Genomic DNA, 14209 nt, shown 5'->3' with positions numbered 1-14209 from the left:
TTTCTGCATCACGATCCTTGCGAAATACATTAAAAAGGTTGGAGTCAAAAAACTCAGAATCAAAAAAATTTTCATTAAGCCATGTTTCCACGAATACGAAGATGTCATAATCTAACTGCGCGCTAAACTTGTACACCAGGTCAGCTTTGGTCCTCATGCCAGACAGATTTTGATAATAAATTTTCAGTCCACTGATATTTTTAATAGGGGGAGGTCACGCCTTACTACCTCCGTAGCGGCTTCCGATGAGCTCTTCGAAAAAACTGAAAAGGCTTTACCACGACGTTCACCGGCCAAAGATCTGAGCATAACACCTTCTCATACGACGACTCAGGAACACCCAACTTGAACTCGAGTCAGAGTAGACAGCGAAACATCTTTTTTAACCAGCTTGGCACATGATAGAAATTTCGCCTCTATCTTTGTTTGCTTAGCCACATAATCAATAATATTAACCTCTGACACAGATGGTGAAAAAGAGGAAATAAATATGAAGCCATTTATAGCGATCGGCAACATCAAGATCAGTGCAAACACTAGTACCAATAATGCGAGCCTGTTTGTTATTATTATTATTCCTGCGCCCCATACGCATCATCTCAGTCAACTGCCCATTTTCATTATCAACAATTTCGACAGCATCAACAATAGGCTCGTGGGGTGAAGTGTTGTTATTGGATGGCTGGATGGGTCTAATGTTGTCATTCACCGTGTCTGCATTATTACTACTATTAACACCTTCAGGCATTGAAATTGTACCAGCGTCAGCATCACCATTGTCATTTTGAATTTTATGTTCATTTTTATCTTTATTTACATTTTTATTTCTTCGATTCCTTTTATTTCGCACTGTTTTCCATTCGTTTGAGTTACCGGATTTGTCAACAGTAACCGGAGTTGGCGAAGTTAGTTGCATAGCAGCCGCATTAACAATAGGCACCACACTTGAAGAGGTAGCAACAGCAGCAGCATCATGAGGCAGAATATTCGACGGTGGATGTGCATAGGAAGCAGTACCAGTCTGGTTGTATAGTCTCTCGACAGCTTTAGCAACGCCGTCAGCAGAGCCAGACGCAGTTGAAATATTAGCAACAGCAGCATTATTAGGCATCAGTGTCGACGGTGGATGAACAGCACCGTAGACAGAGCCACTAGCGACTGTTGACACGCACGAAGAAGCTGACTGCTTTGATGTAGACAAGTTGCTGTTTACACAGCACAATTTCTCAAATTTCGTGAGCAAATGAGACAAAATAGAATTGTTCTCAGTGAGCTTACAATGCAAGTCACGAACCTCAGCTTGAAGAGAATCTGTTTTTACTCGAAAGCCCTCATTATCTTTATGCAAAACAGTCATAGCAGAAAGCAACTGAGAGTTAAAAATTTTCAACTCAGCAAAATTTTCATTAGCAGTTAGCGGATTAGGCATTTGCACTAGAGTAGCTTGTTGTTGTTGTAACGAAGAGTTATGTGAAGCAAAATTGTCATTAGCTGATAGCGGATTAGGCATTTGCACTAGAGTAGCTTGTTGTTGTTGTAAAGAAGAGTTATGTGAAGTAATAGACTCGTATTGTTGAGATGGAGCACACAAACCACAAATGTAAATATTGTCAGCATTGTTTAGATGGTTTAGGTCGGCAGACAAGCTACCAACAACACAACTCATATGGTAAATTTCTCTGCAATTTTCACATTGCACCGAAGTTTGGGCGCGATCCACTCTATGGCCACAAAAACAAGGTATAATATTGCAATTAATAAACTATGATAAACATAGAAAAACTAAGAGAGTCAATGTCTCTATCACAATTTTAGATTGTAATTTTTATTGTTAAGCGACACTCAACAAAAGCACAAATTTAAAGAAAACATTAGAGCGCCGCAAAAACACGTCTGTTCGCGTCAATCACTCAACACAATTCTTCAGTAGTGTAAATAAAGAACATTTTGCTATAATAAATACTTGAGATATTTATTCGACAGTTCAAAGATTAGAACAACAATAGAGGGCAGAATAGTCAAGAGTTTCCCAAAATTCGTTACAATAACATATTTGCCTCCATCGTACGTTAAATCTTTTGTCTTTTTCAGAAAAGATCGGATAATATTGTATTCTTGTTTGATCGCTATTCGAACGTACCAGATCTATATCTAGAAAAAGACTATCAACACCGAAAACACTATCCAAAACTTTCGGGGAGTGTCTTTATCGCTACAATAACAACATCGCTTTTCGACTGGAGACGTCTTTGGGGATACGATATAAGTTACTGTGACTGCCCAGGCTGAACTTATCCCCTATTACACCACGCTGTTCAGCCCCAAACAATAATCGAGCCAAGAGAGACAAACTTTACATGTACTGTGAGTTTTTTAACCCAATCATTATGACTTATAACGTTAGTCAACTTTCCCCAACATTGTTTTTAAAACTCTATTTATTCAATAATGTAGAGCTCTTAAAACTATTCGAATAATTTGATTAATCGATTTTAGATTTTTGTACGTTTACTATTAGAATTTCACTATTCGACGATTATCCGAATACCTTATTAAAATCGAACATTCGATTTTCATTTATTACGTATACGCTATGTATGTGCCACGTGTGGTCTAGAAGGTTTAGTGCGGTCATACTAATCGTTCCCGAGGTTAGTAAGTTGTAAATGAGAATAGTGAGTTGTTAATGCGAAAGCGTCATATGTAAATGAGATAACTCAATTGTAAATGCGAAAGCGTCTTGCTGGAATGAGAATAGTTACTTGTAAATAAGAAAGCATCAGATGAAAATGCGAACACGTAATTTGTAATTGCGAATATAAAAAAGTTAATAAACATATACTATGTATATGGGAAAAGGGAATATCCTCTGAGGATAATAACACTTGATGGGAAAACGCCTATGTTCCGACTAACATAGCTTGGATTAAGAGAGCATTTCCATGGAACGACGTTGCATGCTGGAATACTCTTGAGCGGTCACCTTCAGTTGCTGATCTCTTCGCTCCATATACCGATAAATCTACATAAATAAATATTGCAGGTGTTGCTCTACATAAAAACATACGTTTGTCAGTGGTATTTTAATGTGAGATGGTCGGGCTAGTACCCTAATGATGCTTGGTTATCTGAACGTACCGGATCTATATCCGGTAAAGGGCCATCAGCAACGATAACATACAAAACTTATAAAAATTATTCAAATCTAAACTGAAGTGGAAATTACTTGATAATTATGCACATATGTATGTATGTACTAGAGCTTTACGCCGATCACTTTATCGGCGGCGGCGGCGTAGGCTCTATTATATACCGTCGGCGGTGGCGTGGGCGGCGCGCCGGCGTACGCCGGTATTTTCACTTTAAAAAGCTTGATTTTTCTATTTTGAAAAATAGTATTTAGGAAAGGTTTTGTTTGTATGTATTTAATGAAATCAACGTGTTGGCCATTTCGGAAAGATCCGGGGCTTTTGCCTCAAGATCTCGCAGACCGTTCAAAAATTTTCAGGAGTAGCTCCTTGCGGAGGGATTGCCCCTCCTTCACTTACTCCAGAGAGGCTTCGAACCTAACCCCGGTCTTTCGAATTGGTAGTGCTGCGTCTGCTGAAAAGAAATAGAGATACATAAAATAGCCACACTTTTGTTTGCATATCTCGTGCAAAGCGTAGTTTCGCCTTGGGTTAACTCCTAATAATCGTCGCGAACACTATTTCTTAAAATCATTTGTGGATCCTTTGCGATCACGCACAAAGGCGACTTACGGTTGCTATTAATGGTCTATTAATACTCATGACTCCCGTGGCACAGGGCGCCTCCAGTTTTTCGGCTGTTTTTAAGAGCTACAATTCCCGATGTGCGAACAACAGCAATCCCGACCACCAGCCGCTACCACGGCTCCTGACCCTCACATCATATGTCAGCTATAGGACTGCGACTTCGAACTCATACCTTCGTCGACGTCACCTTCCTAGAAGCTCTAAGTGTAGCTCCGAAGACTTTCCAACGGGTGCTTTTGTCGCGCTATGCTGCCGAGCTACACCAGAGAAACACCTTGAAACATTAGGGAGTGACTATTCGGCCAAGGACGCCGCCTTCGAAATCATAAGCAATCTAAGTGGAAGTCATTGCGTAATCTGTGAAAATCGTAAAATACTCGGCGCATCTACATAATTAAACTTTTACAAGGACCCTGGATAAAATGTAGACCAATGTTTGCAGACGTTTGTGTTCACATCATTTATTTCAATAGTCTTCGTTAAATCAAAACGATATTTTAGAATGAAAGTCGACCGATTTTAAGTTGAAAGATGTTAACTGCTGTTTTCCGGCCTTAATATATAAGAGATCATTATGGATGACCGCGTAGCTTCAGTTTTCAGACTAGTTCGACTGTCCACTACGTTAAAGTAATAGCACACACAGTTAGTTCGACTGTCTTGGGAAAGCTTTTGCTTCACCACTATGAGTGTTCTTGCGAACGACAAAGCTTAACCTGGTAAATATATGTGCCTACGTATTCACATTTGTAAAAGGAGCCGTAACATGTAGGTGATATTTAAACTTGGTTGATAGGCTATAATCAATGTGATTCACTCCAAGGGACTAGTTTTGGATAGGGCCGCCAACTTTATGTCAAACCGGGAGACTTTGGTGTTGAAGGATGAAGTGTGAAAATTAAAATTAACATTTCAGACGCTATTTTATAGTTTAGCAAATAAACGATAGATTTTTGAATGTAAGCCCAAATGATTTTTCAAAACCTTCTCATTCGTACATATATCCTCAACTTAAGTATGAGGTAAGAATCAGTTGAAAGGAGTGTTTATGCCCCTAGAACCTACTAAAGGATTTTGCATCACTGATTTGGCTTATTTTTTCAGCCAATCGCAATATACAATTTTTTTAAAAAATCGGCACCTTTTTTGCTTTTTTAACAACTTGAGGGCAATTTGAAAACAATTTGAAACGCCTTGGGTTATTTTATTTGAATTCATTGTTCATTATTAATTTTTTGAAAAAAAAAAAGATATGCAAAGTGAGCATATAAATCTCTACTATATATTTGTGAAAGTATGTCTGTATGTATGTTTGGACTTGCAGCCTAAACCGCAGAATGGAATCGAACGAAATTTTGCCATGACATACCCTGAGTGCGTCAATCTATGGTAGGCTATATAAAAAAGTTTTCGGCAAGGGGCGTGACACCTCCCATACAACTGGAATTTTTCGTAGTCAATATATCTGAAAGTATTAAGGCTAGACGACTGAAATTAGGTAAGTGGTTATATGAGACCAATCCCCAAAACCCCCTCCAGAAAAACTGGGCACTGGGACGAAAAAAGGGCTTGGCACCTCCCATACAACTGGAATTTTTCGTTGCCAATATATCTGAAAGTATTAAAGCCAGACGACTGAAATTAGGTGAGGACTAATCCCTACCCCCTTGGGAAAAATTGGAGATAGCGAAAAAGGGGCGTGGCATCTCCCATACAAATGGGGGTTGGGATTAGTCTAATATATTAGTCTATATGCTTTTATTTATACCCGAACGACGTCGGGTACTCTGCTAGTTTATTATATAACTTTTCTTTTAGTGTTTTGTTTTTATAACTTGGTGAAATGGGTGATGCAAAGTCCGTGTTAAGCTGACATCGAAAACGCTTGTTTTTTAAATAACTTTTGAACAGTTAGAAAGAGTTAAATTCCGCAATTAGTTTCTTATAACTGGCAGTGATGCGCATCTGTTAATACCACTTTCGACCATATGCGACACGAACAATAAATGGCCTAAACAGTCTTAAACGAGTAGAAAATATAGTAACGCACCGGACGCCGCCGCCGCGCCGATATATTTGACATTCGGCGACGGCGTGCGCAAAACGACCCTAATCGGTGGCGGCGGCGGCGTTTATCGGCGGCGTATATCTCTAGTATGTACATACGGTTATATGATATTAAGTATTTATTTCAATTTGATATCTCAACCGGATTCGAAGAAGTAGGACCTAGGGATTCAAGGGGTTGTGTAGCGCAATATATAGCTTCTCCAACCCAATTGTCAACCTCACCTTCGAGCGGCGAATCCCGTTTCACTAACAGACGAGGCTCTGGCGACCCCAAGCTCCTCATGGAACTTGGGGGTGGGGAGGGAGGGATGGCCTGAAGGTTCAATGTGGCCATATAGATCGTTCCCGAGATGGTCGGGCTAGCACCTTAATGGTGCTGTGTTACCGGAGCGTATCGGATCTGTATCCGACAAAGGACCATCACATCGATAACACTCCCCAAAGCCTTCGGGGAGTAACCTAATCGCTACAACAACAACAACAAAAAGTAGGACCTACGAAACCGCAAACTCTTCAGCGGGTTAGGGGGTCAGAATATACCCGCGGTAGGTATACCTGTCGTAAGAGGCGACTAAAATACCAGATTCAAGGGGCTGTGTAGCGCAACCCTTTCAGGTTGTCAGCGCAATATATACAGCTTCTCCAAACCCAATTGTCAACCTCACCTGTCCGCGGCGTATCCTGTTTCACTAACAGCTCTGGCGACCCCAAGCTCCTCATGAAGAGGGAGGTATGGCCTGAAGGTTTAATGTGACCATATAAATCGTTCCCGAGATGCTCGGGCTGGCACCTTAATGGGGCTGTGTTACCGGAGCGTTCCGGATCTGTATCCGGCAAAGGACCATCACATCGATAACACTCCCCAAAGCCTTCGGGGAGCAACCTTATCGCTACAACAACAACAACAACAGCAACAACAGGAAACCTCAAAATTTGTTATACAACAATAAAAACATTAAAATAAAAATTCAAAGTACTGAGCTGTTTAAGCCTTGCAGGTATTTTAGGTGACTAGCAGAGTGGAATAAAAAATGAAGATGGTGAGGGAAACCAATGTGAAGGAGGCTAGATAGAAGGCGAGAAAGATGGAGATGTATGCGAATACGGATAAGAGGATGAAGATCGAATACCAGAGAGGTCGCAGATGGAAGTGGGGAGATAGATGGATATGCAAAGGAAATTCAAAAATGTTTAGAAGTGAAAACCGGGTTAGGAACGCTACGTTCGATACTCTGTCATATACATATTTTTTATAAAAAGTTAGCGACAGTAACCCTGCAGAAAAAATGGGAAATGTCACGTAAAGCGACAGTTTCGGATTACAGCTTTAATGAGTACCCCCAAACTGATGCTAAACGGATGCAGAGCGAGATAGTTGGTAGCAACACTTGAACCAATAGCACTGAACCTCACGCGAGGGAAATCCTGTTACAAATATGAATGTATCATACTCATATTTAGCAGGTGAGTTTCTGGCGATTGCAAGCTCCTCACGGAAATAGAAGGTGGGGAGCGGTATGGTCTAGAAGGTTTAGTGTGATCATATTAATCGTTTCCGAGATGGTCGGGCTACTACCTTAATGGTGCTTTGTTACCGGAACGTACCAGATCTATATCCGGCAAAGGACAACAACAACAACAACATCCAAAGAGTCAGTTGAAAGCACTGCTGAGGCCCATAATTAGATTCGGTGTAGGGTATGTAGCGGAAGAAAAATTTGGTGATAATTGCACAACAAGTATCTGTACAGTAGATTAAGTTCCCAGTTAAACATAATGTTGCTAAGCGCTTTTACTCACCCAACAAAAATATTGCATCATTAATCAACAAATTAATGAATCTGAGAAATATTGGTGGTTCAATAGCTTCCATATTTTGTTCCGCTTCCAATGCCAACTTTCTAAAACACTCCACTTGATCCTCTTTTGTCCACAAATATTCCATAATAGCATACATAGGACGACGATAATTAAATTTTTGCTCAAACTGCACAGATTGTCCAGTCATTTCGATGCTTACAAAAACATTTAATAAACTACGCACGACTTTCAGACGATCTGCATTATTATCAAATACATGCGTTATAAAGGAATTACGCATACTACCCGATATTTGTTTGGGCAACAAGAACTCTAACGCCTCAGCTAGTTTAGCACGTAAATGTGGATTTTTAACGAGCTCAGCACTGCCCATGAACAAGATTATCATTTTGAATAGAGCATCATGTGACGACTGATATACCTCTATAAATTGACCAGGTGGAAAGTGTCGACTAAAACTCAAATACGCCACTACATTATCGATAACATTTTCTGGTACAGATTTCAAATATGATGGTATGAATTCTAATTTTTCAGGTATTTCACGCTGTTTACGTATATGTGGCGCATAATCTTGTTTTGCTTTGGCAGCTTCGAATTCCATTTCGTTAACTGTAGCAATTTCTGTAAGCCAAGTTGCGGATGCCTCGAAGAACTTTAATACATGAGTATCATTTATGGGCTCCATAAGACCATTACGCATACATAAATATTGTTGCATTTGTTCTTTAAGCATACGCATTAAATTTTTAGCTAAATCGTTATTGGGATTAGTTCGGGCAACATCGTGGTAGGCAGTTTGTAAATTATGTAATTCGCGTGTCATACGGGTATAACGTTCGATGCAAGCTCGATAGCCAAGTTCAAATGCTTTATGCGTCATATAGAATAGTTCGGTCACAAAATTAAATTTCTCAGCTACAAGTCGTGTTTCATTTTCTTCAGTGGGTAGTAGACAAGTCTCTTCGGTGGCATTCAGCATGCTGACTTGTTTCGTTTGACGATCTGCATCAGCTACAGCGCAATATGTGGGATCAACTAGTAAAACCTGCAGAGATGAAAACATATAAATTTGAAAAAGGAATTTCTAATAAGATTGAATGGAGATCGGAAGAACATCAATATTAAAAGTAAGACTGCCAGATATCTCTTTTTCAAAACTGGAAGTAAATGTATCACAACAAAAGTTTCGCTTCTTCTTCATTAAGGTGTAATCACTCACAAATTGTCATCGATATACTCTAACGGGAGTCTTAGGAAACTTTCAGCTTCAGTAGGGTGGGACTAGAGAGACATGGGTGTTAGAAGCGTTGGTTCCACATTCAATTGATTCTGGATAAGTAAAAGTTTAACCTTTTGCAGATCGAAGTTGTGTCAGAGCGAAGCGTGTCTCCTTGGGAAGGCTGATTTTCTCCAATGCAGGAATAAATCTTTGTCGTCTATATGTAGATAAGGCTGAGGGCCTGTTTATACATTTGTGGTTAAAGTGACTGACATCTTGTGCACCGGCTTTCTCCATAGTGTTTGAGGAGACGAGGAAGGCGGGATCTCATCAATCAATCACCTGTTAGGATGTCGAGGTAAATATCTAACAGAACTTGTTTGTTCAGCCTTCCATTTCTTTCCTTTATGAGGAGTATTCCCGCCTCACTGTGTAGATCATGTTCTGTCTAGCAGCCATAAAAATATAGCCGGTGGCAGCTCTCAGCGCGGTGTTTTTACAGACCTGCATCTTTTTCCAGTGTGTTTCTTTTAAGTTCAGCGGCCATATCGCAGACGCGTATTCTATGTGAATTTGGCACCTCTCTGAAGTTGGCAAGACAACTTTTACGTGGAAAAAAATTAGCTATTGGGAAAATTGCCGTAATTTATCCGTGAAACAAAAAAATTTGCCGTGGCCATATTTTAGAAAATACAGGGTGGCACGCTAACTTCACGTGAAGTTAGCGTGCCACCCTCAGAAAACCACCTTAGAGACCAGCTAGGAAAATAATTCGTACACACGAATTTGCCGTAAATTTGCCGTAGATAAGTGGCATATTATATAATTTCGAAAACAAAAATTTCAAATTTTTTTTATGGTGCACCGCCAACTTCACGTGAAGTTAGCGTGCCACTTTTCGAAAACCACATTAGACACCAGTTAGGAAAATAATTCTTGCACGTGAATTTGCCGTAAATTTGCCGGGAATTATCCGTGAAACAAAAAAAATTTGTCAAAATACAGGGTGGCACGCCAACTTCACGTGAAGTTAGCGTGCCACCCTCAGAAAACCACCTTAGAGGCCAGCTAGGAAAATAATTCTTGCACACGAATATGCCGTATATTTGCCGTAGATAAGTGGCATATTTTATATTTCGAATTTATAAAATATGCCACTTATCTACGGCACATTTACGGCATATTCGTGTGCAAGAATTATTTTCCTAGCTGGCCTCTAAGGTGGTTTTCTGAGGGTGGCACGCTAACCTCACGTGAAGTTGGCGGTGCACCATAAAAAAAATTTAAGTTTTTTTTTCGAAGTTATAAAATATGCCACTTATCTACGGCAAATTTACGGCAAATTCATGTGCTAGAATTATTTTCCTAGCTGGCCTCTAAGGTGGTTTTCTGACGGTGGCACGCTAACTTCACGTGAAGTTGGCGGTGCACCAAAAAAAAAATTTAAGTTTTTTTTTTTCGAAGTTATAAAATATGCCACTTATCTACGGCAAATTCATGTGCTAGAATTATTTTCCTAGCTCGCCTCTAAGGTGGTTTTCTGAGGGTGGCACGCTAACTTCACGTGAAGTTGGCGGTGCACCATAAAAAAAATTTGAAATTTTTTTTTTTGAATTTATAAAATATGCCACTTATCTACGGAAAATTTACGGCAAATTCATGTGCTAGAATTATTTTCCTGGCTGGCCTCTAAGGTGGTTTTCTGAGGGTGGCACGCTAACTTCACGTGAAGTTGGCGGTGCACCATAAAAAAAATTTGAAAATTTTTTTTTTGAATTTATAAAATATGCCACTTATCTACGGCAAATTTACGGCAAATTCATGTGCTAGAATTATTTTCCTAGCTGGCCTCTAAGGTGGTTTTCTGAGGGCGGCACGCTAACTTCACGTGAAGTTGGCGGTGCACCATAAAAAAAATTTGAAATTTTTTTTTCGAATTTATAAAATATGCCCCTTATCTACGGCAAATTTACGGCAAATTCGTGTGCAAGAATTATTTTCCTAGCTGGTCTCTAAGATGGTTTTCTGAGGGTGGCACGCTAACTTCACGTGAAGTTGGCGTGCCACCCTGTATTTTGACAAATTTTTTTTGTTTCACGGATAATTCCCGGCAAATTTACGGCAAATTCACGTGCAAGAATTATTTTCCTAACTGGTGTCTAATGTGGTTTTCGAAAAGTGGCACGCTAACTTCACGTGAAGTTGGCGGTGCACCATAAAAAAAAGTAAACTTTTTTTTTCGAAATTATATAATATGCCACTTATCTACGGCAAATTTACGGCAAATTCGTGTGCAAGAATTATTTTCCTAGCTGGTCTCTAAGATCGTTTTCTGAGGGTGGAACGCTAACTTCACGTGAAGTTGGCGTGCCACCCTGTATTTTCTAAAATATGGCCACGGCAAATTTTTTTGTTTCACAGATAAATTACGGCAAATTCACGGTAATTTTCCCAATAGGTAATTTTTTTCCACGTAAAAGTTGTCTTGCCAACTTCAGAGAGGTGAATTTGGCACCTCCATTTGCAAGCAATTAGAAAAACCAAATGTCATTCGCTTGTCAATCGTTGGTCCACGTTTGTCCAGGAAAAATTTTCGTTTGTCCACCTTTTGTTAAAAAGTTATAACAAACACATTTTTTTTTTTTTTAGAAAAAAACCCCAAAACATTTTTTTTCGATTTCTTGTGCTAAATCGTATGTCCGTCGTTTGTCCATCGTTTGTCCAGGAAAATTTTTCGTTTGTCCACCTTTTGTTCAAAAGTTATAAAAAAATATTTTTTTTTCCAAAAAACCCCAAATTTTGTTTCGCTTTATTGTGCTATATCATATGTCCGTCGGTTGTCCATCGTTTGTCCACGTTTGTCCAGGAAAATTTTTCGTTTGTCCACCTTTTGTTCAAAAGTTATAACAAAAATATTTTTTTTTTCCAAAAAAACCCCAAATTCTTTTTTCGCTTTATTGTGCTGTATCGTATGTCAGTCGTTTGTTCACCGTCTGTCCACGTTTATCCGGGAAAATTTTTCGTTTGTCCACCTTTTGTTATTACAAAGTTATAACAAAAATATTCTTTTTTTTTTCCAAAAAACCCCAAATTTTTTTTCGCATTATTGTGCTAAATCGTATGTCCTTCGTTTGTCCACCGTCTGTCCATGTTTATCCGGGAAAATTTTTCGTTTGTCCACCTTTTGTTCTAAAGTTATAACAAAAATATTTTTGTTTTCGAAAAAACCCCAATTTTTTTTTTGGGTTTATTGTGCTAAATCGTATGTCGGTCGTTTGTCCACCGTTTGTCCATGTTTATCCGGGAAAAATTTTCATTTGTCCACCTTTTGTTAAAAAGTTATTTAAAAAAATAAATAATAGTTTAAAAAAACTAAAAAAACACGCTTTTATAGCTAACCGAACTAAAAAATAGAAAATAATTTTCAATTAAAAAGAGTTTATTAACAGCAGTAGAAGGTCAAACAATCATTTATAGTTAATCACCTCAAAATAAAATTATAATAAAATTTAAGTTATTAACAGAATAATTTAATTCAGAATAAAAAGCGTGAAAAATTTTCATTTGTCCACCTTTTGTTAAAAAGTTATTTAAAAAATAAATAATAGTTTAAAAGAACTAAAAAAACCCGCTTTTATAGCTAACCGAACTAAAAAATAGAAAATAATTTTCAATTAAAAAGAGTTTATTAACAGCAGTAGAAGGTCAAACAATCATTTAAGTTATTTACAGAATAATTTAATTCAGAATAAAAAGCGTGAGGTGCATTTGACTACATTTCATATCTTTCCTCTCAGATAGTTGCCAATAGAATGATTGTAACATTCAATATCAAGCACCCCACGCTTTTTACTGTGAATTAAATTATTCTGTTAATAACGTAAATTTTATTATAATGTTATTTTGAGGTGATTAACTATAAATGATTGTTTGACCTTCTACTACTGTTATATAAACTCTTTTTAATTGAAAATTATTTTCTATTTTTTAATTCGGTTAGCTATAAAAGCGTGTTTTTTTTAGTTTTTTTAAACTATTATTTATTTTTAATTTTTTAGTTCAAGTAATTTTAAAAGTTGTAGTCGAGAGTGATGAAACCTCGAAACGCCAGCCGTCCATGGATGAATCCAACCCCACGGCACCGCATAGGGCCAAGACGCAGGGAGACTGGACGCGATCTTTCGCCGAAATTGCCAAGGGTCGGCAGATCATTGGCATTATAGACGAGAGCAGCGAAGATGGCAGGATCCCGAAAAATTTAATTAAATTTTACTAATAACTTAATTAACTATCGTTAACCTTATGTCACCACACCATCACATTATTGCATTGTCATCGAGCCTTGATACGTGTGCAAAGTTTCAATCAAACTTATGGCCATTCAAAGTGGTAATAAGGCCAATTGACCTTATGGCCGTTGACCTTATGTCACCACACCATCACATTAATGCACTGTCATCGAGCCTTGATACGTGTGCAAAGTTTCAATCAAATTTATGGCCATTCAAAGTGGTAGTAAGGCCAATTGACCTTATGGCCGTTGACCTTATGTCACCACACCATCACATTAATGCATTGCCATCGAGCCTTGATACGTGTGCAAAGTTTCAATCAAACTTATGGCCATTCAAAGTGGTAATAAGGTCAATTGACCTTATGGCCGTTGACCTTATGTCACCACACCATCACATTAATGCATTGTGATCGAGCCTTGATACGTGTGCAAAGTTTCAATCAAACTTATGGTCATTCAAAGTGGTAATATGGCCAATTGACCTTATGGCCGTTGACCTTATGTCACCACACCATCACATTTATGCATTGTCATCGAGCCTTGATACGTGTGCAAAGTTTCAATCAAACTTATGGCCATTCAAAGTGGTAATAAGGTCAATTGACCTTATGGCCGTTGACCTTATGTCACCGCACCATCACATTAATGCATTGCCATCGAGCCTTGATACGTGTGCAAACTTTCAATCAAACTTATGGCCATTAAAAATGGTAATAAGGCCAATTGACGTTATGGCAGTTGACCTTATGTCACCACACCATCACATTAATGCATTGTCATCGAGCCTTGATACGTGTGCAAAGTTTCAATCAAACTTATGGCCATTCAAAGTGGTAATAAGGCCAATTGACCTTATGGCCGTTGACCTTATGTCACCACACCATCACATTAATGCGTTGTCATCGGTCCTTGATACGTATGCAAAGTTTCAAATTAATCAGACTTCTAGAAACCGGTGAAAATTAAGCTCAAAGATTCCGTTACATTGATACAGGCCAAGCTAATAAAAACGTGTTAAAAAAATCG

General features: G+C 38.6%; 1 protein-coding gene across 3 annotated transcripts in view; it reads right to left on the bottom strand.

Moving 5' to 3' along the window:
• Positions 1 to 14209, bottom strand: part of Ube4A (Ubiquitination factor E4A) — a 64865-nt gene that overhangs the window by 47111 nt on the left and 3545 nt on the right. For all 3 annotated transcript variants that reach the window (XR_010949497.1, XM_067765539.1, XM_067765538.1), the window contains exon 3: positions 7647 to 8715. Coding sequence is in view for 2 of the 3 variants with exons in the window: in XM_067765539.1 (XP_067621640.1) it covers positions 7647 to 8715 (1069 nt within the window). In the remaining variant the exon portion in view is untranslated. The remainder of the gene's footprint in view (positions 1 to 7646; positions 8716 to 14209) is intronic.

Source organism: Eurosta solidaginis, chromosome 2 (assembly GCF_040869045.1).
Source record: "Eurosta solidaginis isolate ZX-2024a chromosome 2, ASM4086904v1, whole genome shotgun sequence".
Lineage (NCBI taxonomy): Eukaryota > Metazoa > Arthropoda > Insecta > Diptera > Tephritidae > Eurosta > Eurosta solidaginis.
Note: the sequence above shows the minus strand (reverse complement) of the source record. Positions and strands in the feature narration are given on the sequence as shown.